This window comes from Sapajus apella, unplaced genomic scaffold, assembly GCF_009761245.1.
Source record: "Sapajus apella isolate SASKATOON/1434 unplaced genomic scaffold, GSC_monkey_1.0 scaffold22, whole genome shotgun sequence".
Taxonomy (NCBI): Eukaryota; Metazoa; Chordata; class Mammalia; order Primates; family Cebidae; genus Sapajus; species Sapajus apella.
Window position 1 is genome coordinate 1,194,846 of NW_022436962.1, and position 26,495 is coordinate 1,221,340.

The window sequence follows — 26,495 nt, forward strand, 5'->3', positions numbered from 1 at the left end:
CCATAGCATAATTGTTAAGAGTTCAGCTCTAGTACCATAAAGATGGTTTCAAATCCTAGTCCTACCTCCTAAGTCTGTGTGCTTTGGGCAAGTTGTTGAACCTTTCTGGGCCTTAATTTCCTTACATTTTGAAAAGAATAACAGTCTGTAAATCTTATAGTTGAAGTCAAGATAAATGGAATACGTAGGCTCTTGGCACACTTTCTGATATTTTATAAACACCAAATAAATAGTTTTTATTACTATTTCTGTAGAACATCTAACTGGTAACCTAATCAGAGAAAATAAATTGAAAAATAAGGTTCTGTAACCATGACATTATAGCTTTAGTTCATTAACTGGGAACTTTAAACAACAAAAACAAGTCCTTATGAAATTCATTGAATAAATACTCTGACTAAATATACTAACACACTTACTAAAGTTGTTAATCAAAAGACTATCAATACATATGGCGGAAGAACGGTAAAACATAACTAGAATTTGGCAGTTAGAGCTACATTTGACCCTTAGTTAACAGATCTTTCCATTATAGCAAACTGCATATTTTTAATTGATTTGAGTTTACAAGGTTTTCTTTAAAACCAAAATGTTTCCTTAAAAAATATATAATAAAAAATAAAAATAAAATAAGGCTATCAGTTGTTCACACCTCATTATTAATTAATCAGATATATACTTTAAGTAATACCTATGTACTTCAAAGAAATTGTTAGTTGAAGAGTGGAATGACGAGAAGAGGGGTAATCTTAGTGGAACAGGTCTATATAATGCTCATTGTGAGAGTTTTTACCAGTCACCAGGCAGCATGATGATAATGGCACCTACAAGGTGACAGCAGAGGGGATCTAGGAATTATAAAAGGCATCAAAGCAATTCCCCCCTTTGGTATTGTAGTAAGTGCTTTTTAAGAAAAGAGTGCTCTTTAAGTTCTGTTATCTACTTTTCTCTTATTCAACATCATAAGAATTAGTACCACAATCTCCTAAATAAATACCTCTAAAAGGTCAAGTCAGGACCACCTTTTACCAAGTTAACCCACAAGGCCAATGACTGACCTAAAACAGAAATGTGAAGCAAGACATTACTTCCTATAGATATAATTAAATTACTACTTGAAATACATCAAGAGTTTTAAAGTGGGAAAAGTTTTTCTATGTTAAATATTAAGCTTATTTCCAGGGAAGAAGGATTATTCTGAAAATGATTAAAAATCAAAGATCTTAAATGTGATATTCTCATTGTTATGTAAAATATCATGGTCATCTGCATAAAGCACTCTAAAAATGTCTAATGCTAGTATTGTATAAACACGTTAAAATGTATACTGGCACGGTGGCGGACGCCTGTAATCCCAGTACTTTGGGAGTCTGAGGCAGGCAGGTCACAAGGTCAGGAGTTCAAGACCAGCCTGGTCAACATGGCAAAACCCCATCTCTACTAAAAATATAAAAAATTAGCTGGACATAGTGGTATGTGCCTGTAATCCCAGCTACTTGGGAGGCTGACGCAGAAGAAATACTTGAACTTGGGAGATGGAGGTTGCAGTGAGCCGAGATTGTGCCACTGCACTCAAGCCTGGGCTACAGAGTGAGTCTCCGTCTCAAAAAAAAATGTATACTGTAAACAGTAAATTATTATCCTCTAACTTGCAAATAAAACATGAAAATTTAGAGAAAAAGAAAAGAATATATTATCTGAGCCTAAGAAAAATCTCAAAATGAGAGATTATCAAAAGCACACCAGGAACATATCATCTTGAAAATCAAGAAAACAAGGTTATCAGAAAAAACCTGAACAAACTTGCACTGTGGCAACACAGCAGTAACCAAACAAAACAGTCTTAAAGCATACCACTGTGAAATTCACAGTGGAAGCCGGCAGCCTCTCACATTTAACAGTGGAAATCATGAACATTAAAAACCCAAGAGGTCACCTTAGATAAAGTGGCAAAAATAAAGAACATGTAAACAAATGAATGTACCTAACGAGAAAGTGATAACCAAATCATTAAAATACAAACTTTGCAACTTAGCATTGAAAGTTATAATCAACAAATATTGAACAGTAAAATTTGATTTGTTTTTTACACTTGCAGGCAGCTATGCGAAGGAGGATGTAATGTCCTGAGACACATATAAATAAGTACATACATTCTCAACTATTTTCTATATAAATCATGAAGGGCATAAATCCAAGCATATGATTCTGAAGAATCACATTACATTTTGTACCTGGATAGCAGTATAAAAGAAAAAAACAGTTTCATTTTATACGTTTTAATAGAGATGGGGCTTTGCTATGTTGCCCAGCCTGGTCTTGATTTCCTGACCTCAAGGAATTCTCCTACCTCTTCCTCCCCAAGTGCTGGGATTACAGACATCGGCCACCATGCCTGGCCACAGTTTCATTTTCTTAAGTTCGGTTACTCTAATTTATCCTAGTGCATCTGAATTAAGAGAGACTCAGAGAGAGTTCTTTAATGAACACAAAATTACAGCAAAACAACTATCATGGTAACCATATTTTACTAAGACTGTTTCCATGCTGGACAATAACGCAATACCTCCTGAACTACTTCATTATCTGTATGATTCAGCAAGGTTCTACTTTCTAAACGTTACCTAGTTTTGTTGGGTTTTGGTATGTATGAATGGTTATAGATGGGCTTTAAGGTAAATTCACAAACATTATATATAGCAACTGGTCTTATAAATCTTTTGATGTGAGGAGAGGAAAGGAAATATGAGCACTGAATGAAAACAGCTTGAGGATGGGGTATTCCAAAACAGCCCATTCCAAGACATTTATGGACTTCTATTTTTAATGCCCCTGCTACTGACATACCAGCACTCAATTAAGATCACTTCTACAAGCAGCTCTCTTCGGATTAATTTAATCAACATTTATTTATTCAATGGCCAAGCATTAAGCCAGATCCACCTTTTTTTTTTGAGACAGAGTCTCCCTCTGTCACCCAGACTGGAATGCAGTGGGGCAATCAGTTCACTGCAATCTTTCCCTGCCTCCTGGGTCCAAGTGATTCTCCTGCCTCAGCCTCTCAAGCAGATGAGACTACAGGCACACGCCACCACATCCAGCTAATTTCTGTATTTTTAGTAGAGACAGGGTTTCATATGTTGGCCAAGCTAGTCTCAAACTCCTGACCTCAAGTGATCCACCCATCTCAGCCTCCCAAAGTGCTGGAATCATAGGTATGAGCCACTGCACCCTGTCCCAATTTCTTTTATTTATTCTGCAAACATTCATTAAACATGTCAGCTGTTTTTTCTTAAGAATACAAATTAAAAGGTTGTGGTTCATTAAGAACTTACCACAAGCAGGGCAAACATACATTTAGACACATCAGTATGTCTATAAATGACCATATTAAACATACATATAAGAATACAATAAGTGCTAAAACACCAGGCAGAAGCAAAATGTTGTAGATTCTAGCGTAGATAGTATCACTGTAGAAAAAAAGTTATCAAATGCAAAAACTAACTTTAGAAATACCTTTCTTATGCATGGCATGGAGGATACCAAGAATTCTTTGGCTTAAGGTTCTAATTTAACAAAAAAGTGAAAGGCAGTTAAACTGTTCATACAAGTTGCAAATAAGAAAAATTGATAATTTTATACTGGGTTGAATAGGCTGATCAAAGTAGAAAGCTGGTAGCAAAGAAAAATTTGTTCCTAAGAGAAACTGTTTTAGAGAACAGGAATAAAGAAAACAAGACTTGCTAAAGATGTTTTAAAACTACTATTAAATAACCAGAACTGTTAGATCACTAAATATGAAAATGCAAATCCTAAAAAAGAGAAGTGATAGGGAGGAAAATCGGCTGAGTTAGGGTCTGAAACCACAAGGAAAAAACTCAGTAATTGTTTTAGGTGGAATTACATTAGATTCATTAATTTTAGGGAACACACTGTATTCCCATCTGGAAAAAATTGCTTGTACCATATACAGTTTATACTCAAATATTTCCTCACTTGATAAAACTGCCTATAGACGTGAAATCACTATGCAAAGGGAGGCAACAGAGCTGTAGTTAAAATATAGACTCTGGTCAGACTACCCTGGACAAGTTTCATAATTTCTCTGTTCTTCAGTTTCTTCATGTGCCAAATGGAAATAAACATTTCCTGTATCATAAGATTTTTGTGAGGCTTAAATAGTTAGCACATGAAAAATACCCAGAATTGTGCCCAGCACAGAATAAGTATGACATATTAGCTGCTGCAGCTGCGGCTCTTCCTCCTCCACCTCTTCTTCCTCCTCCTCCTCTTCTTCCTCCTCCTCCTCTTCTTCCTCCTCCTCCTCCTCTTCTTCCTCCTCCTCCTCCTCCTACAGCTACTGTTACTACTATTACTACCACTCTCCACCTACTACTGCTGCTAGGATTACTACTACTGCTACTATTATTACTTGAAATAAGCTATCAACAAAATAAAAAAGAGAAAGCTAGAGTACCAACGCCACTGCCCAGAAGTGAAATGTTTAGAGGCATCCCCAATCTTTTATTGATGAAAAGTTACTTTTCATTTCCCTGAAATCTTAAGTCACTTTGGGGAAAGTGGAGACAGTATGGTAACAATGAGTTCTGTTAACAGAAGTGAGGAGAGGCCATCCTTGCTGGCTGTATTTCCCTGCCTGGAACGAAGACAGGCAACAAAAAAAAGAGTAACACTAGCAATTATCTTGGAGATCTACCAGGAAGAGCATTAAGATCTAAATTTTGGCACTTCACTCTTGGACAGCTGGAACAGAAGTTACTGGGAGGTTGTTCTGCCAGGGAAACTTCCATTAAAAAAAATACCACAACCAGTCTGTCAGACACCACCTGAACAAATTCTACTAACATGCAGGAGACACTATAGGGAAACACTACCAACCCCCTCACAGCATTTTTTAGGTTTGTAGAGTGCGCCATATGAAACTAACATGCTATTTTCCAGAATGTTCTGAAATGTGTTGTTCTTAAAAAAAAAAAAAAAAAACAATGTAAGGCCTCTGAAACAAGTCCAAATAGCAATAGATCAGGTGGAGATCACAATATTACCACAGCTAGCTTTATCAAGTTATATTTTAAAAGCTAATGTCATTTCACACTGCTAACTAAAACTTAACAACCTGTCTCTGAAGATACTTACCTAAGTTATTCAGGATAAATGAAAGCATTTAGACTTATCTATTAAAAATGAACAAGAGAAGCATGCCAAATACCTTAATATAGTATCACCAATCTTACTATAAACCAAAGTTATTCTAAATTTATTTTCTATTTGATCAAATAGTCATCAAAAAACAAATATTCTGAGAGTTCTTTTACAAAGGCATTTTAATTGATTTCTCAACATCTATGCATTGCCAATTTTTAAGTAAATCAACCACGATGGTCTTGCCACCCACCCCTCCACCTCTACACCACCAATGATAATTTCAGTAATGGTCAGGCCCATGCCAACTTAGGCTACCAGGATCTAGGGAAAGACTGTCTAGAAAATTTGGAAAAAGAAACTTTCTGACTCTAAATAGAGACATGTAAAGCCAGTGTCTGTCACCCCCAGAGTCACAAACAAAAAAGCAGAGTTCCAACTTTCACTGACAGTCTTATAGCCACAAGGAATCTAAGCCCTCCAATGACACCATTACTGTGAGTGGCAGAGATGAGAAGCAGAAAGCACCTGGATGTTTGATTCTAATTGTATGAACTATATCAAGTTTCTCTAGCTTCTTATTTAAGCCAGTCTTACATTTCTGCTCCAAAGCATCCTAAGTTATATGTTTTATTTTCCAAGTCTATTACTAGGTAAGAATTTCACCCATGCTCATTTAATGCTAGCAAAAAAAAAAAATTATCCTACCTTAAACAAGCTGATAATGCACATAACAGAGCCTCATTAAAACAAATAGGTACTAACAGTGAAACATTAGGATTTCAATAACTTTTAAAATAATTTCATATATTTTTCTATTTAAGATTTAGCTACAAAGTAGAACATTGCTAAAGTATTACAGAAACATACATCTTTCAATTTGGTATAGAAATGTACTTTTATAGCCCTCATATTGATTTTATTATTTATAGTTATTTTATTATAATTATTGACTATAGTTACTGCTTTTTAGGTGCAAAAAACATCATAACTTGTTATATCCTGAAGTATTCGCCATATTCATACTATTTAAGTCATAATAAAAGAAGAAAGGTTACTGCCTCTTACACAGCTGAGCTTAGTTATTTAAAATATCTTTAGAATTTTCTGCCAATTAGCAAAATTATGGAATAAATTATTTGTAACCTACAGAGAAGCCAACATTATTTACTTTAACCATTGATCATAGTTACATCTTTACCAGGCTAGATATAAACTGTTAAAATACAAATGAAGATGCTTCTAAAAAGTAGTGATTTAAACAATAACAGCAAAAAGACAAGAAGGTATAATATTAAAGCAGGGCAGAAGTAGAAGATACAAACTGGCATAACTAGTTCATGGAAAGTGGAAAAGAGCAAAAAGAGGAAGAAGGGAGTAAACCACTCAGAAGTATTTATAAAAAGGTCAGTCTCTATGATACATGCATAGATTGGGTGTTATATAAGGCAGACTGATCTTTTAACAAGATCACTTCAATATGCATTTAAAATTAGAGAACTCATGCTTTCCAAATGAAATTAGCCTATTTTATAAGCCGTGTGTGTGTGTGTGCGCGCGTATACAATTTTTGAGACAGAGTCTCACTCTCACCCAGGCTGGAGTGCAGTGACACTATCTCAGCTCACTGCAACCTCCGCAAACAATTCTTGTGCCTCAGCCTCCCCTATAACTGGGATTACAGGCATGCAACACCATGCCTGCCTAATTTTTGTATGTTTAGTAGAGATGGGGTTTCACCATGTTGGTTGGGCTGGTCTCAAACTCCTGGCCTCAAATGATCCATCCACTGCAGCCTTCCAAAGTGCTGAAATTACAGGTGTGAGCCACTGTGCCACACCTTTACAAGCAATATCAGATGAGCATACACCTTAGGTAACATTGTGGTAGGTATTTTTAAGATTAACTCATATCACAAATACACTATAGAATATAATTAAATTGGAGCTGAAGAAAGTAATGTATCCATTTGAGTATCCATCTACCTAATATATCCAATCTTCAAAGAGAACCTGGTTGGGCCTCAAAATAATGCAAATGGACAAACTTCACCAGGTATAGGGCAATAAAAGATAACTTCATCAACCAGAAAAGGCTCCCTAAAACCTAGGATCACTCCTTGCCAACGGACAAACCTAACCACAGCCGTAGTTCAAATAGACCAGGAGTACAGTAGGTGGGGCTGGTGGAGCCAAGAATGTGTGACTTCCTACTAAAATTAGTCATGCCCATTTCACCACAACTGGGTTGGGCTTCTCTATTTTAAGGTGTGCAGCTCCAAAGTGCTTAAGAGTATATAATTGCTGGATAGTTTCTGAAGCTAAAAGTGTCAGCAGACTTTCCACCAAGGCTTCAGGATGGCCAACCTGTCTCCACAAACCCCAATGCCTAATCATCATGCTATGCGGGGTCCAAGTACACAGTAAGTGAAGACATATGCTGTAAGTATCTAGAAAGGCATATCATGCAAGAACACATTAAAAGAAAATAAGCAAGAAAAGATATTCCTTATTCTTGTCTGCTACCCCTGCCCCCGTCACACACACGCACAATAACAAATATGACAAAAGTGGGGGGAAACGATGAAAATCATGATATTAAAGTACTATACTCTCATCTTTTCAGGAAATTGTACAGAACTGACAGCTGAAACCCTTCCAAGTAATGTCACACTATTGTTTACCTCCCTCCAAAAGTGCTGTGCTATTGGAGCAAATCCAACAGAAGGGGCTGGTCAGTCTGCCTTTTGCATTCCAGAAACATCAGAAGGGAAGTGGTATGGCTTCCATGGATACCAGCAGAAGAATGTGCACTAATGTTTTTAAAAAGACACTGAATTTCCAAATATAATGAAAGAAAATGAAAAGACATGCCCTTTAAACAAAACTAATGATAACTTTATCAACGAATGCTGAAGTTGAGTTGTAAGTTATATGAGCTTAACACACACCTGAACTCAAGCTGCACAGATAACATTCATGATTTCTACAACCCCAGGGCAAAGACTTAACACCTATTTTATTACTAGCAACTTGAGACACTCAATGCAGAATGCACATTTAGTGGTATTACTCTCCTATTACTATCATGTTCCAGCAGTCCACAATATTAACACTTGCTTTGACAGATTCAATCAATTATTTCAAGAATTAACAGAACAGGCCAGGCACAGTGGCTCACGCCTGTAACCCCAACACTTTGGGAGGGCAAGGTGGGTAGATCACTTGAGCTCAGGGGTTTGAGACCAGCCTGGGTAACATGGTGAAACCCCATGTATACAAAAAACTTGCAAAAATTAGCTGGTGTGGTGACATGCATTGGCAGTCCCAGCTACTCGGGAGGCTGAGGTGGGAGGATCACCTGAGCCCAGGAGGCAGAGGTTGCAGTGAGCCATGGCTATGCCACTGCACAGCCTGAGCAACAGAATGAGACCCTGTCAAAATAAAAAAGGAATTAACAGAACACAGAAGACACATACCTTCATTTTCAGAGGCATGACATTTCACTTTCAACACCAAGTCAAAGGTTCTGTCTGGATTTGCCCTGAAACAAAAGAGTTTGTTAAATTTATTTCCTATGACAAATAGTATCCATCTCTATGAAACTTGTATTTTCTTTTCTTTTTTTTTTTTTTTTTTTTGAGACAGTGTCTTGCTCTATCAACAGGCTGGAGTACAGTGGCAAGATCTCAGCTCCCTGCAACCTCCACCTCCCAGGTTCAAGTGATTCCCTTGTCTCAGCCTCCCGAGAAACTGGGAGAACAGGCACATGCCACCACACCCTGCTAATTTTTTTTGTATTTTAGTAGAAAAGGGGTTTCACCATGTTGGGCAAGATGGTCTTGATCTCCTAACCTCGTGATCCACCCGCCTCGGTCTCCCAAAGTGCTGGTATTACAGGCGTGAGCCACCGCGCCCAGCCAAAACTTTATTTTCTCAATTATAAAATTAATCTTGTTTTTGTCTCAATACATTTTATGTGACTATATTACTAGAATATAGTAGAAATAACAGTGAAAATGTTTTCTTAATTGAGCAACTTAAAAGAGCTGAGACCTAGGAATTCTGCAACTCAGGGCAAAGCATTTAGCCTCTGAAATTTGAGGCAAAGCATTGTTTTCCCTCACCTATGAGATACCTTGTCTACTTCACAGAATAACAGTGAGGATTAAAATCAAATAACATATATGCATGTACTTAATAAAGTACTAAGTGCTACAGAAATGAAAAGCATTGATTTTATCTTATTGGATCAAATTTAAAAGCCAGAGTGTCTCTAAGTGTCATTATACCCTGCCAACAGAGTTTGACACAGGTTCTCAATGTCTCTTCCAAGGACTTGCAGTGTAAGTGTAAATGATGGCATGGTTCCACCTGCGAAGTTCTAGATCACCATAAAACATTTATAGTGCGCCAGCGATGTGATACTTTGCATATACTTTTCTTGAGATGTATTTACTGTACTTAAGCGTATTTAAAGTAGCAAATAGCAAACTATTTGTAGCTCTAAGGCTAACAAAATAAAAAGCCTTTTTTTTTTTTAAATCAGTTATCTTCGGGAAAACTGGCCATCTGATTCCGTGTCAGATTCTCCCACTAGAAACTCTAAGCTTGCTTTGCTTCATTCAGAAGTTACTGACTTTTTTTACTAACTTGCCACATTAGCAAAATTTCAAAGCAACATTGGTTAAATTTCAAAATGTGAACTGAAATCCACTGAGACACTTTTTTTCATAACGTTGTTTAAATCTCTCGTTCCATCAGAAGGTAAAAGATTAAGTCTGATACCACAACCGCCAATGTGTTAATATCTGTTATTGCTACTAACAAGACCTTAGTGCCGTTGTATATTGGCTGTATTTAATATATACTTCCTTCAAGAAATGAGTGCCAGCTCTGACATTTAAAACATTTCTTCTTTTAAAAGCTTTTTTTACAAGACAGGAATCTGGAAACATAGGAAGTGACAAGACATATAAGTTAACTTGCAAATATCATTTTGTCAGTCTTCCCACTAATAACTTGTTTCAATGGGAATAATCTGGACTCCGATGACTTCCTCCCTCTTAAAACAATTAATGTCAAGAAGCATACTATTTTTACTCACTTACCCTGCCCACCATTATGTCAATCACACTGAAGAAAATAATTGTGTTACATAATTTCCCTCTTTCCCTAATATTCTTTAGAATCTCTCTTAGATGTAAAAGTTAAATATTGACTCAGTTTTACTTCTGTGAAATTCAAAGGGCCCTTCCCAGTAGTACAAATATACATGATATTATTTTAAACTTTGTGAGAAGGAGGTAGTGGAGGGTGGACAAGCGAAGAAAGAAGGAATTCTTTCCAAAGTAAGTTTCAGAAGAAAAATATAAAACTCATGCCCGTAAGATACTTAGAAACAAAACCACTACGGTTATCAAAATTGCTTTCTGCCCAGTCTCCTAAAGCAAAATAAACAGTCGCCGATAAATACTTTGGGACACATAAAAATATCCTCTAATTGGATACCATTTTGCAATGGTATCATGCATTTACAGTTCCTGCATAAATACCAGAAGCCAATTTAATTTTGTAAGCAGAATCGTAAGAAAACATCCAAGACAAAACTGATAAATACACTTAAGGAAAAGCCGGTTATCTTAATGCCAAGAGAGCACTCGGAATCACAGTGGCCGCCCAACCTCAACAGTGCCTCCCTCCCGGACACCGCACGCACACAGCAGCCCGGGAGAGCCACATCTGTCACACTCGGGGGAAGCGCGAGAACGCCTCGGCTGCGGTGTCGGGGCCACCCGGCCTCCCCTGTCCCCGGGAGGCGGGCGTCGGCGCGGCGCTAGGGGCCGCTCCGGGAGGCGCCGCGCCAACCCCGCCGAGCCCGGGACGCGGGGCGGGCAGGCTTTGCGGCCTAGCGCCGTCCCGCCGGCCGGCCTGAGGTTTGGGGGCCGGGCCGCACCCCCGCCCGCCCGGGACGCCGGCGGGGCGCCGAGGGGCGAAGGAGCCGAGCCGACCGGGAGGCGCCGCCGAGGGACGCCCGCCCCCACGCGCCCGGGCCCCCGACTCACTTGGTCCTGCAGTCCATGGTTACATGTCGGTGTGGGCTGCCCGTCGGCCCCGCGCGCTGGCCTGGAAGCCCGCAGCCCCCCGCCCACGCCGGCGGCCCCGCCGGGAAGAAGGCAGCTCACGGCAGCGGCGGCGGCGGGCCCATGTCGGCTGCGCCTCCGGCGCTTCCCCGCCTCCCACCCCACCCACCGGAGCCTTTCTGTGACAGCAGCGGCGCCGCCGCCCCCGTCTCCGCCGGTCGCCGCCCCCGCCGCCACCAAAGCTGAGGCCTCAGTTCCGGCGACCGGGGCCGCCCGCTGCGGCTGCTGCACCTTCTGCAGATCAGGAAGTCGCCGGGAGGGGGAAGGGGCGCGCAGGGACGCGCCCGGCGGCTTCACCTGGGCGGCGCGGCTGGCGAGCGGGAGACTGTTGTGGGGGCGGGGGCCGGGTCCCCGCGCCCAGCGGCAGAGGGTGCACGGGAGGGCTAGTGCCTGCCGGGATGGCCCACGGACCGCTGTGCCACCAGGCCAGAAGGGCAAGGTGCCCCCTGTGTCCTCGGCCTGAACCAACCGGCTTCCTTTCTGGGTCCAGTCCAGGCTCTAGGGCGTCGGGGCTGCAACCCCCCAAACGGCGAGGTACCTGGAAAACTACCTCGAACTGCAGTGTCTTCCACATCACATGCGCAAGGACTTGAGTTCCTTTCATTTCGTACTGCAAATTCAGAGCTCAAGTTGATGCCCCTGGCTCTTGCGTCACTCCAGCTGTGGCCTGCTTACAGCTCTCTGAAATCCAGAGCTACCCCCTCCTGATTCAGGAATGTTCACACATGTGCACCTGCTAAATAGCCCTGTCAAGTAGCCAAATGATAGTGCCCCACTTGCCTGCACATGTGGGAGGCTGACATTCCTATACCACGGACCGCAGCTAATAACCAAAGACTAACTTTTGAACACATGCACACAGTCGCAGACCTCGTAGACTGGCAGTTTAGGCGAGTTCAGAGAGGGCACCACTGAATAAGCGTGGGAGGGGCTGATTTACACAGCCCTAAAGCACATGTGAAGCAGATTATGCGCTCTCTCACCCAGTACTTGCCATAGCTGTGTGATAGGTACTTTCATCAGCATGTTACAGATGAAGAAACCAGTGAGTAATGGCAAAGCTGGAGTTCAGACCAGGTATATCTGATGCTGATTATTTACTTCTCCCTCATACTGCCTGTCTCCCTCCTCTGCTGTCTCATATTTAGGATCTACTGAGAAGGCAGGTAGAAAAAGTCTTATGATGGGCATTCAAATGGTTGTGGAAGGCCAGGCTCTTACACAGACCTCTTCCGGAGAAGGCCTTCTGCCAAGTCACACTGCCATCCTCGACACATAGCCACAGTGTTTCTTCCAAAAGGTGGTTACTTCAGACTTTATTCATACAGAAGTTAAGATGATGAGAGGAAACCAAATGTGGTATGAATGTTGTGTGAGTCATGAGACATAAAAGTCAGAAAAGGAGTCTCAAGAATTAAAAAACTTAGAGAACCTGAAGTTACAGTCAGTTAGTTATACAACCTTAAACTTTCTTGACAAAATTGGGTACTACTTGGTCAACAAAAAGAGAAATATTGTATAGCCATGGGTCTATTAGTCAAAAATGAGGACGGGCCATAACTAGGAAACCAAAAAAAAAAAAAGTGTTTATCATAAAGTGTCATCATAGCTTGACTTGGGGTGAGACACTTCAGTTTCTCGCTTCCTACATTTGTAAAATGGGAATTATTACTTGTATATCACGTGAGCAGTGTGATGTTCAAGTAAAAACGGTGCTACAAATTTGTATTATCTTTTGAGAAATTATTCTATGAGTATCAGTTTCACAGTTAGACAAACTATACTACATAAGTTTTCTTTTCCCAGATAAAGATTTTTTCTCCCTAAGTGACCATACTGCAAAGCTTTGGAAAAAAATTCTGTGAACTAAAAGCCACTTCTGCCCCAAGTGTTACTGAATTTCTCAAACTTCTCCTTTCATTTTAATTAATTATTTCCAAAGAAAGGAACCCTACTTGGGGTGACCATGCTGAGGACTTTTTTATTTAGAATGAGGAGATAGTAATACAATTGCTAACCTCATTCATTGTTGGGTTTTTTTTAAATGACAGTCGTACCCTTGCAAAATATAAAATTGTTATTTGTTTTATTTATGTTAAGTATATCAAGAGAAATACTACACATTCACATCCCTAAGAAAATATTTTTAAGCCAGCTTTTAGGCTGACCATAATGAAGAGATTTATCTGTTCGGATATTACTGAAGTAAAAGAGATAGAAACATAGGTGTACATGATTTACATGTATGAAGTCTTAAAAAATTTAAAAAAAATAGTATATACTTATCTTGGTAATAGGTTTAATGAAATCAGTGGTATAACTTTAGTAATACTCATTTCGTATAGAACTTCCCATATGACCGATAGAGAAGTGTGCATAGGGTAAACCTTCAGATTAGTCTTAAATCTTCCCAAGATCGTGCTTCAGCAATCATATTTCCTACTTGACGATTTTAACAGTTTTCAGGACTATACCGGTCAAAGAACATAGTCTATAAGTTATTAATTTTTTTAATGTTTTGAGACTTAAATGTGGTGTATGGTTAGTAAAGAATATATATTTTGCAGCCTTGGGTACAGTGTGCTAAATATATGTCCATGATCAAATATGATGATTATGTTGTTGACATCTTCTATTACTGAATTTACATCTACTTGACATAATTCAGTTAATGGGAGAGATGAGTTTAAATATCTTAACAGGATGGTAGATTTTTCTATTTCATCCTATAGTTCTTACAGGTTCTGCCTTACACAGTTTGGGGCTGTGTAATAACATACACAACAGTTTATAATTTCTATATCTTCCTGGCAAATAAAACCATTTATCATTATGTTGTTACTTTCTTTACCTCCAATCATACTTTTGCTTTGGAGTCTGAACAGTTTTCTTCTGAATAGTATTTGCCTGGTGTTAGTCTATCTCTTTTCATCCTTTTACATTCAAACCTTCTAAACCATCATGTTTCAAATTTATCTAAAATTTCTTTAATTTTGATTTTTAATCTAGTCTCATCATCTTTGGCTCTTACATCAAGCTTTCAGACAGTTCAAATGTATTAAAATTGTTGATAAATTTAGGCTGGGTGCAGTGGCTCACGCCTGTAATCCCATCACTTTAGGAGGCTAAGGCGGGTGGATTAATTGAGGCCAGGACAGGAGTTAGTATGGCCAACATGGTGAAACCCTGTTTTGTATTTCTCTACTAAAAATACAAAAATTAGCTGGGTATGGTGGGTGGTGCACGCCTATAGTCCCAGCTTCTCAAGAGGCTGAGGCTTCAGAATCACTTGAACTTGGGAGACAGAGTTTGCAGTGAGCCAAGATCATGCTACTGCACTCTAGCCTGGTTGACAGGGTGAGACACTGTCTCAAAAAAAAAAAAAAAAAAAAGAGAGAGAGAGAGAGAGAAATGCTGATAAATTTAAATCTATTTCTGCTGTCTACTTTTGTACTTCCCATTTATTTCCCCAATCTGTTTTTCTTTCACTTTTGCATTCTTTAGGATTATTATATATGCTTCCATTTCTGCCCACAACTCTTATAGTTTTTAAATCATTTACTCAGTTTCTATTCTTTAGGAGTTATCCTAGAAATTTTAATAGGGACATTTTAACTTATTAAAGCCAGAGTTTGTAACTATATCCACCCCCTCTCAAACAATACAGGGACCTCTTAAAACCCCCTTCAAAACTAAAATCACCTTCAAAAATACATTATGAATGTTGTTTTATACAGTCCATGTTTGTTTAGATTTACTCAAAACTTTACATTTACTTTGCCCTTCTTTTGTATTTTCATCTTAGATCTTCCATCTAAGATCACTTTCCTTCGGCCTAAAATTCTTTCCCTTTTTGTTTGAGTTAGAATGTATTTGTTTATCTCTCATTCTTGAAAAGTATTTTCACTGATGGAGAGTTCAAAGTTTACTATTAATTCCTTCTGCATATTATCAATATCATTACACTGACTTCTAATTTCCTTAGTAACAACTGGAACTTTGAAAGTAATCTTGAAATGTCATCTGTTTTTTTCTCTCTGACTGCATTTATGATTTTTCTTTTTGTCTTTAGTTTACTATAGTTTCACTGTGAAGTATCTAGGTGTAGATTTCTGTTCATCCATTTTTCTTGATTTCTTTGATTTTCTTGACTCTGGATTGGTGACTTTCATCAGTTCTGGAAAATTCTGGACTCCTTTCTTTCCATTCCTTCTGGGACTCTGGTTAATACACATGTTATTCTACCATCCATGTTTGTCAAACGTCTCTTTCATAGTCTCTCTCTCCCTATATCTCTAGGCTGTATTCTAGATAATTTGAAAAATATTCTCCTGTTCACTAATTCTTTCTTCAGCTTTGTCTCATTTTCTGTTAAAGTCATCCATTTAGTTTTATATTTATATTATGTTTATTTCTAAAGTTCTGTTTGGTTATTTTCTAAATCTATATTCTCTTAACTCAGATTTTCAGCCTCTGTTTAATTTATTTAAAATACTTAATATACATACTTTAAATTCTATTTCTAAAAATTTCAATATCTGAAGCATTTGTGGTACTATCTGATCTTTTTCCTCCTTGTTCTTAATTATGGTCCCTTGTTTTCTTCTATGTATGTGATTTGTTTTTATGTTATGTGATCCTTGGAACTTTATATATAGAATTTGAGTGAGAGCTGAAGTGAAAATGAGTTCTCTGGAGAAGATATTCATTTACTGATGGTAGATGCCTGGGATCACTAGCAATTCAGAACCATTTAATACTAAATTTTCAGCTTGAAATTCTTCAGACCATTCATGTGAGATCTGGTTTGTTGCTATGAATCCCCTGGGAAGCTTTTTTCCCTTAAGTCTGCTCCATTGTTTGAGACAATTTTCCTTGAATACCTTTTGGTATCAGCTTTATGAAAGGTATCCTATTGGATTTCCCAAATGAGGAAGGGTCTTAAGTCCGCTAAGATCATGATAACAGATGCTCAACTTCATGCAGCTTAGGAAAATCCCTAAAGATGAAAGGTGGCTCTTGTGGCTACTTTTATTTGTCCCCCCATCCCCCACCCCTAAATATTCCCCCACTTGATTGCCTGCTCATTAATGCATTGTAAACTTTTTAAAATACTTAATTCCGAATTTTTAGTTGATTTTCATGAAAGTTTTGATCAGACTACAATGAATGATTACTTAGTTCTGACTATGATATCATGTAAAATGGACTAATTGCAACTTTTTATCCACCTAATAACATCTACCTTCCTCAAGACATGTCCAAAAAGTCCCTGACTTATACATTAATGGTATAGAGAAACCCAAAGTCAGGGCTTTTAGTGAGCCAACTGCCCTGCTTTCCAGTGTACTACAACAACTGGAAAGGTAACCTCTGGTTTCCCAACCCCCAGCCACTTATTCATTGAACCCGTGCAGTAATATGCCTTAGACAGAGTGAAGAGTTACTGATACCCAGGACTGCTAAAGTTCACAGCTCCTTTCCCTTCTGAATGTGAAATAATAAACATTATTATAAACTCTAGAATGGTATGTTAAATATAATACTATTAATAATGGTCGGGTTCAATATAACAACTAGACTCATGAGCCTCAACAATATATATCAAGATTTTGAGTTCCAAACAATTAACTTAGAAATGAATTTTTTGAGGTAACCATCTTATGAGTTGTAGTCAACATGTATCCCAGTCAGGCATTTCTTTCCTAGATTCTAACTCTGTACAACCTCTTATTACTATACCTAGGTGAACTTTATTAATAGTATAACCACCTCCATTTATTAGAAAAGTTATAAAGCATTTAACAAGTCGAATTTATTGAAGGCCTTAGGAACTATCTTTAAATAATTTCATCAGGACCTGCCTCTTAATATTGACTGAGATAGTGTTGCTAGGGACAACATTCTCCTGGTATGTTGTCATTTTTATACATAGCAGCAATATCATGAATTTGAATCTGAGGGTAAAATCTCCCTCAACAAGACATATGAAGTGCTTTTTAAATAAAGAGAAGATGGAGGTGAGGATTTGGGACCAATATCTTCCCTGAAAGTATGCCTTTCTAAATTGATTCACACCTCATACCTTATAGAGTTAGCATTCTATGTTGATTTAAAAACCAATTTAATAAAAATGTTGTCTTCCAGTTTGTATACAAAAGAATCCAGATAAATTTTGACATCTTGACTACCAAATCTGAACATATCCAAATATTTCTAAAACTCAAAGAGTAAATGATATTTCTCTTGCTGTTAAACTTTTAGTAAGAAAAGACAGTAAAATTCTCAAAAATAATACAGCATAGCAAAAGATCTTCTTCTGCATTTTTCAGGTGATTTGCCAAAAATTATAAATAAATTTTCTTACCTCGGACCAGTTTCTGTTTGTTCTCCTTTATCTTTGTTCCTTAGTCTGTCAGACATTGTAGAACTTAAAACAGTCCTTGGACTTCAGAACAAAGAATAGTTGAGGCAGAGTGTCGCCAACAGATGGGAATCAATGGAGTTAAATTTTCTTCAGAGATTCTTTGAGGATTCTCACTTGGACTTCAGGAAAGAGTGCTGTGTTTGTGTAACCCTGTGCCATTGCATGGGAAAGAATTTTCTAACCCCACCCACAAGATACTCCACATAAATACAATCTTCCTTCTACGGCAGCTCTGCTCACACCCATGTAATACTCTCAGGAGAATGAGTAATCGCATCCAATGAGCAATGTCATTAGAATTTACTGAAAGGAAACATAAATGATCATCTAACATGATGCTAACAGTTCAGCAAAATCAGCAACCCTTGTAAGCAACCCTAATCCTAATGTAAATAGAGAGATTATCAAAACAAATTGCCATGTGCCAAGTTCTGCTTTCCTAAAATATCGAGAAAATAACTAGGCAAATATTACATGCATTTGTATATGATGGATTCTAGAAGGGAAAAAATGCAACATTCCAGCAAATAGAATTCAGTCAAACACCAGGTGAAATGGTATAATTCTATAGCAGAAGTTCCTATGAATGATAAACAGAGATTTGAAACTCCAGAATAGATGGCAACTTCTCCCCATATCTTACTATTGCAAATTACAAGATAAAAATAAACAAGGACTGAGTTCTTCTGGGCTTCAAAACTGTGGACAACATCGTTCTTTCTGCTCTTGTTTCTGACGGCACAGACCCAAGTCTTAGGCAAGTAAGACTTTCCAAAAAAAATGGTCTGGTAAGAACATTTTTGCTTGTAATCTTCTCTGGGAAGGAAGGAACAGCAGAATGTTAGCTCTGTGAAGCTGATCAAGGTCTTAGCTTGGTGAGAACATACGTGTTTCCTTTGTAAAAAGGATGCTGTCTCACCTGACTTTCTTCATTCACTGTGAACAATTCCACTAGTTTCTTCCCTTCTTCCTGAGACTGCCAATTAGGACAGCTGTGCTTGGCTGTAATGGGAAGGAGGATTTTGGAGTCATGATATAGCCTGACCATCCGCATGTGACTTAATACAATTCCTGCATCAGTGTGGAGTGTATTCTTTCTGCCTGCTACACAGCTGTTTCCTGGGCCTTCCCCTCACTTCCCTCTTGGACTGAGCTGTGGATCAGGATCATATAACATTAGTATGTGTAGTATGCATAGTAATTATACTGTGTTCTCCCTATGGTTACTTAATAAAACCACCAAATAGGTGCTGCTAATTCTGATTCTGTGATGATATAGATACAGCCATTGATTACAACCCATTTATATGCCTATATGATTTTTAACACAAACATGTTGTACTTCCGCTTTAAATAAGCAGGTAGTAATTATTACATAATGCATACAGGAATTCATGAGGAGAGGCCTAATGTTAGAATTAGTAGGAAGGTTTTAAATCAAGTGGCCTACTATTGAGTTGGAAACAACTCACTCCAGCAAACCAGCTGGCTTAACTACTCCGTTTGTGAAAGCATAAAAAAAAAAAAAAAAAAAAAAATTAACATTTGAGTCACTATATTATTTCATGCACAAAGACTTCCTGGATGGACATACCAGAAATACAAGCCTTACCACATTTGCATTTATTCATTTTTATAGTTGTTGTGATTTTGCCAAGTGCTTTATGACGATTTTTACTAGCTAGGCCTCTCAATAGTTCTGTGAGGTATAGATTAGTAGGTAAAACAGGTGCTATAAATGATGAAGCAGGAAGCTAACTCTCCAGGGACATTTTACTCCAAGAAAGCCTGTGTGGAAGAATGCACTTTCACGTGTCTGCCAGAGGCACCAGGAAATACAAGTCAGCCTACATAATACTACTGAGCCATTTATAAAAGCTGTTTTCTTCATACAGCACACATGCATCTCTCCATACTCACTCTTGCTTTCTCTCAAAACAAAAGTGAGCAAAGCTCAAGTGAGTCTGTATTTCAATCCAGAAGCATTCACTATAATGTGGCATCTCCCTTGTTAATATCTTTTTTTTTACTAATCCTAAGTCGAGGTGATAACTTGTTAATATCTTTAAATATGAATTATAAGCCACACAAAACACTTGTGTAGTCATACCTTTCTTTAAGAGTTATTTGTACAAGTTGAAGGACTTTTTAAAAAGGCATTTATGGACTGGGCACGGTGGCTCATGTCTGTAATCCCAGCACTTTCAGAGGCTGAGATGGGCCGATCACTTGAGGTCAGGAGTTCAAGACCAGCCTGGCCAACATGGCGATATCCTGTCTCTACTAAAAATACAAAATTTAGCCAGGCAGAGTGGCATGGGCCTGTAGTCCCAGCTGCTCAGGAGGCTGTGGCAGGAGAATCCCTTGAACCTGGGAAGCAGAGGCTGCAGAGAGATGAGATCGTGCCACTACACTCCAGCCTGGGCAAACAAGCAAGACTGTCTCAACAACAACAACAAAAAGGCATTTATGTAAGAAACTGAAAGAGATATTTGTTTTTTTTTTATTACTTGTTACTCTCTCATTTTACAGATAATGAAAGCTAAAGTTGAAAGAAATTTTCTTAAATTAGTTTATAGACAAACTCCATCTTTTAGACAAAAGCTGTCTAAAAACTGGATTTCATGGTTATTAAAGATGAAAATAAAAAACTAAAACAAAAGCATAATGCTCTATGGACGTTTACACAAATTGAAAGTAAATCTGTTATGATTCTGTTAATTATGGTTCTATGAATCTATTCCTTTGCATTTTATATTTATTTTATTATTTATTTGTGGTATGATACTTTATTTAACATATAGTTTTTAACCCTTATGTAAAAAATATATATGTAATACGGTTTGTTTTTTAATGGAGCATGGGGGCCTACAGGGAAAAAAATGCCAGTGAAGGTAAGCTATACACATAATCATGATGTATATTACTGAAATGGATGCTAGAATCAGCTGCCAGGTGGTTGTGATTTGGCACTATTTTATGATGCGTTCAATCACTTACCCTGAATCAGTGTTTAAATCTTATATTTTTTGGTTTGTCCATTGTGTTTTCTACTTCTTCTCCAAGTTGCCTCTGCTGGTTCTAGGCTATGCTGTGTAAGTTGCCCTTGACCCATCCAGATCTTGTCCTCTTTCTTTGAATGAACAAAGCCTTCAAAGATAGATTCCTTTTTGTTTTCAGCTGTCTTGCATTTTTTCTGCATGCCTTCACCATTCCCAGATGACTATATGTGTCTTGGCTCGCAAAGCCAAGGAGTAGTTGATACACATTCTCTACATGGTCATAAAAACTAATACCGCTCTTTGGTAAAGTTTGGCATCTTTCCCTAAGCCAGTATTATTTTTATCACTAGAGACCATACAGTTTCTGCCCTTATGAAGATTATAGTCTAGTTAATAAAGACCAAATATAAACATGTAAACATATAAGTAATAAAATTTCTGATAGCGATGAGTGCTAAGACAAAAAGAAACAGAACAATGAGATAAAGTAATGGGCAGAAGACTATTTCAGCTAGGTTAGATGAGGCAGGTCTCTCTACGATGAAGATATTTGAACTCCATCTGGAATGATGAGAAGGCAGCAGTTGTGTAAGAATTCAGGGAATAAATCTTCCTGGAAAAGGGAACAGGTTAATCCAAGTCCCCTGAGGCTGAAACAAGCTTGGTACATTTAAGGAAAGCTGGGGTGACTGGTAAGGGTGGTAAGAGATAAGGTCAGAGAGGTAGGCAGAGGCTAGATGGTGAAGAGTTTTTGCAAGCCATGGTGAAGACTCTATTTTATTCTACTTGTTATAGGAAGCTACTAGAAAGAAATAAGCATGGGGCAAAGTAGGAGGCTTATGAGGCTGCTGCTGTAATTCAGGAGAAATAATAATGTTCTGGGTTACAGTTGCAGTACAAATGATAAGAAGTAGTCAGATTTCAAATGCATGTGGCAATATACCCACAGGAATTACCAACAGCGTGGATGTGGATAGAAGGTGACTGTTAGCATTTGGGTCATTTGATAGGAAATAGAGGTATGAATATTGTGCAGTTATGGAGTGAGAAAGGAACCAAAAGTTCTATTTTAAGCAGTAAAAGTTTGAGATGCCCATCAGACACCGAAGTAAAGATGTGTCCTAGACAGTTGTCACTCGAGGAAATCACTCTGCGTCTTTCATCCTATGAACCTCAGATATTAGCATTATAATTTCCAGGCACTGTAGGAAGACAACTGAAGTTTTGGAGGCATGCTTTTGGCTCACTGGTACACTGGGAGCCCATTGATTGGTAAGTCTTTCCAGACTTAAGTTATAAAAAAGACAGATGAAATTTTCAGACTTTATTATCTTTCCTGGACTTTCTTTAATGATTCATTGTCCCCAGGAGAACCTGAAAAAGTGAAAGATAGAGCCCCTTTATTTTGGTAATAGGTACTAAAAAGTTTAAAACACACAGCAAGAAAAGCATGCATAAATTCAACCAAAAGAAGAGGAAAGCAGTGTCCTTGCACTCACCACAGAGGCATTAAGATGCTCTCTGATTGCCTCACATTCTGTGACACTAATTCAGGGCACTCAGGGGTTATGGGAGCCAGGGGCTGCTTGGCAGCTTAATAAACTTTGAATAGGATCTATAGAATTACTAAAATGACTTGTCAGAGCACCCCAACGTATCCTGAAATCAGGCCTTTAGTCCAGAGAACCTAAGGGTTGAAGTCCCCTCAACCAGACACACACTGTAATGGGCACCTCTAGTTATAAACACTTCCTACAAGAAGCACAGGGTAGATTAGCCATCATTAACTCACTCTGCTCTGGGCTGTCCAGTCAGATTCAAGCATGTGCTAATTAGTATGACAGGACAGAAGCTTCTTGAGCTGAGACCTTCCATTTAGATCCTCCATTTAGTTTGCTTGGCAAACACAGAATTAAGTTCAAGTGGTAAGTTTAAAAACAAAATTAAATGCTACCAAATACTAAAGCCAGCACAGATGAAACTCAAATCATCATGACAGAAGGCAGGTTTGTTGTATCGGTAAATTGCAAGTCACAGGTAATTAGCATAGTACCCAACAGGCGTTTCCCATGATCTTCTCCCTCCTCCAACCCTCTTCCCTCAAGTAGCCCCCAGTGTCTGCTGTTCCCCTCTTAGTGTCCATGTGTTCTTGTTGTTTTGCTCCCACTTACAAGGAAGAGCATGAGGTATTTGATTTTCTGTTCCTGTGTTAGTTTGCTTAGGATAAGGGCCTCTAGCTCCACCCATGTTGCTGCAAAGGACATGATCTCATTTTTTATGACTGTGCAGTATTCCATGGTGTATTTGTAACACATTTTCTTTACACAATCTACTGTTGATGGTTATTTAGGTTGATTCCATGTCTTTCCTGTTGTGAGTAGTGCTGCAATGAACATATGCATGCATTTATATTTAATAATAGAACAATTTATATGCTTTTGGGTATATACCCAGTAGTGGAATTGCTGGGTAGAATGGTAATTCTGTTTTAAGTTTTTTGAGGATTTGCCACACTGTTGTCCACAATGGTTGAACTAATATACACTCCCGCCAGCAGTTCATAAGCATTCCCTTTTCTCTGTAATCATGCCAGTATCTGTAATTTTTCTCTTACTTTTTCATAATAGCCATTTTGACTGGTGTGAGATGGTATCTTGTTGTGGTTTTGATTTGCACTCCTCTAATAATTAGCAATGTTAAGCATTTTCTCATATGCTCCTTGGCCACATATATGTCTTCTTTTGAAAAGTATCTGTTAGCCAGGCACAGTGGCTTACACCTATAATCCCAGAATTTTGGGGGGCTGAGGCAGATGGATAATTTGATCTCAGAAGTTTGAGATGAGCCTGGGCAATAAGGCAAAACTCCATCTCCACCAAAAATAAAAAAAAATAGCTCAGTGTGGTGACATGTACCTGTGATCTCAGCCTCTCTGGAGGCTGAGATGGGAGGATGGCTTGAAGCCAGGAGGGGGAGGTTGCAGTGAGCCAAGATTGTACAACTGCACTCCAGCCTAGGAGATAGAGAGAGACTCTGTGTCCGAAGAGAGAGAGAGAGACAGAGAGAGAGAGAGACCGAGAGAACAAAGTGTCTGTTCATGTTCTTTGTTCACTTTTTATGGAGTTATTTTTTTGCTTCTAAATTTGTTTAAGTTCCTTATAAATTCTGGATAGTAGATATTGCCTTATAGATTCTGAATAGTAAATATTTTCTCCTATTTTGTATGTTGTCTATTTACTCTTGATAGTTTCTTTTGCTGTGCAGGAGCTCTTTAATTAACTCTTTAATTAGATCCTATTTGTCAATTTTTGTTTTTGTTGCCATTACTTTTGGCATCCTCATCATGAAATCTTTGCCTATACCTATGTCCAGGGTGGTATTTCCTAGGTTATCTTCCAGGGTTTTTATAGTTTTACATTTTACATTTGAGTATTTAATTCATCTGAAGTTGATTTTTGTATATGGTGTAAGGAAGGGGTCAAGTTTCAATCTCTTGCATATGGCTAGCCAGTTATCCCAGCACCAATTATTGAATACCGAGTTCTTTTCCTTGCTTGTTTTTGTCAGCTTTATTGAAGATCACATTTGTAGGTATGCAGACTTATTTCTGGGCTCTCTATTCTGTTCCATTGGCCCATGTGTCTATTTCTGTAAAAGTACCATGTTGTATTGATTACTATAGCCCTGTAACATAATTTGAAGTCAGGTAGCATGACGCCTTCAGCTTTGTTATTTTTGTTTAGGATTGCCTTGGCTATTTGAGCTCTTTTTTCATTCCATATGAATTTTTGAAAGTTTTTTTTTTCTTTTCTAATTCTGTCAAGAATGTCATTCGTACTTTGATGGGAATAGTATTGAATCTGTAAATTGCTACGGACAGTGTGACAATTTTAACGATACTGATTTTTCCTATCCACAAGCATAAAATGTTTTTCCATTTGTTTGTGTCATCACTGATTTTTTTGAGCAGTGTTTTGTGATTCTCATTGTAGAAATATGTCACCTCCATGTTAACGGTATTTCTAGATTTTTTTTTTTTTTTTTTGTGGCAGCTGTGAATGGACTTGCATTCCTGATTAGGCTCTCAGCTTGGTTGTTGTTAGTGTATAAAAATGGTACTAATTTTTGTACATTGATTTTGAATTCTGAAACATTGTTGAAGTTGTTTATTGCTCAAGGAAATTTTGTGCAGAGGCTATCAGGGTTTCTATATATAGAATCATGTAGTCTACAAACAGGGATAATTTTGAATTCCTCTCTTCTTATTTGGATGTTTTCATTTCTTTCTCTTGTCTGATTGCTCTGGACATAACTTGCAATACCATGTTGAACAGGAGTGGTGACAGTGTGCATCCTCATATTATGCCAGTTTTCAAGATGAATGCTTCCAGCTATTGCCCAGTCAGTATGATGTTGGCTATGGGTTTGTCATAGATGGTTCCTATTATTTTGAAGTATATTTTTTCAATGCCTAGCTTATTAAGGATTTTTATCATTAATGGATGTTGTATTTTATAAAAAGCCTTTTATACATCTATTGAGATACCTATGTGGTTTTTGTCTTTAGCTCTCTGTGATGAGGTACATTTATTGTTTTGTGTATACTGAACCAACCTTTCAATGTAGGTTGCAGTGAGCCAAGATTGCACTGCAACCTCCATTGAAAGGTTGGTTCAATATACACAAAACAATAAATGTGATTCATCCCAGAAGTAAAACCTGCTTGATCATGGTGGGTTCACTTTTGATGTGCTGCGGGATTCCATTTGTTCATATTTTGTTGAGGATTTTTGCATCAATGTTTATCAAGGATATTGGCCTGACATTTTCTTCTTTGTTGTTGCTTTTCTACCTGGTTTTGGTTTCAGGATGATGCTGACCTTGTAGCATGTGTTGGAAGGAAGTCTCTCCTCCTCAATTTTTTTGGAACAGTTTCAGCAGGAACGATACCAGCTCTTCTTTATCTATCTGGTAGAATTCAGCTGTGAATTCATCTGGTCCTGAACTTCTGTTGGTTGATATGTGTTTTATTACTGATTGCATTTTGGAACATTTTATTGGTCTATTTGGGAATTCAATTTCTTCCTGGTTCAGTCTTTAGAGGGTTGTATGTGTCCAGGAATTTATTTATTTCTTCTAGATTTTCTAGTTTGTGTGCACAGAGGTTTTCATGCTAGTCTCTGATGGTTATTTGTATTTCTGTGGGGTTGGTAACAATGTCCTGTTTGTCATTTCTATTTGAGTCTTCTCTGTTTTTTTTTCTTTATTAGTCTAGTTAGTGGTCTATCTTATTAATAATTTTTTCAAAAAAGCAACTCCTGGATTTATTTATATTTTGTATGATCTTTTAGGTCTTAATTTCCTTCAGTTCAGTTTTGCTTTCAGTTATTTCTTGTCTTCTGCTAGCTTTGGGTTTGATTTGTTCTTGCTTCTCTAGTTGTTCTAGTTTTGATGTTTAGTTGCTAATTTGAGATCTTTATAACTTTTGGATGTGAGAATTTAGTGCTATAAACTTTCCTCCAAACACTGCCTTAGCTGTGTCCAGAGGTTCTGGTATGTTGTATCTTTGCTTTCATTAGTTTCCAAGAATTTCTTGATTTCTCCCTTAATTTCATTATTTATCTAAAAGTCACTCCAGTGCAGGTTGTTTAGTTTCTATGTGATTGTATGGTTTAGAGTGATTTTCTCAGTATAGATTTCTGTTTTTTGCCATGGTCCAAGAGTGTGGTTGGTATGATTTTGAATTTTTTTAATTTGA

The 26,495-nt window shown here is 38.1% G+C and overlaps 1 protein-coding gene across 8 annotated transcripts in view; it reads right to left on the reverse strand.

The window, feature by feature from the left end:
* The window catches only part of DENND1B (DENN domain containing 1B), a 272,297-nt gene extending 254,385 nt beyond the window's left edge, over positions 1 to 17,912 (reverse strand). For 4 of the 8 annotated variants that reach the window (XM_032288625.1, XM_032288622.1, XM_032288621.1 and 1 more), the window contains exons 1-2: positions 17,676 to 17,912; positions 8,645 to 8,709 (exon numbers count right to left, since the gene is read on the reverse strand). In XM_032288625.1, the coding sequence (XP_032144516.1) occupies positions 8,645 to 8,709; positions 17,676 to 17,731 (121 nt within the window). In that variant the 5' untranslated portion in view covers positions 17,732 to 17,912. Of the gene's footprint in view, positions 1 to 8,644; positions 8,710 to 11,230; positions 11,633 to 11,719; positions 11,941 to 17,675 lie in introns of those variants that run through there. The other 4 variants (XM_032288624.1, XM_032288623.1, XM_032288620.1 and 1 more) reach the window with 2 other exon arrangements.
* Positions 17,913 to 26,495: the final 8,583 nt, after the last annotated feature.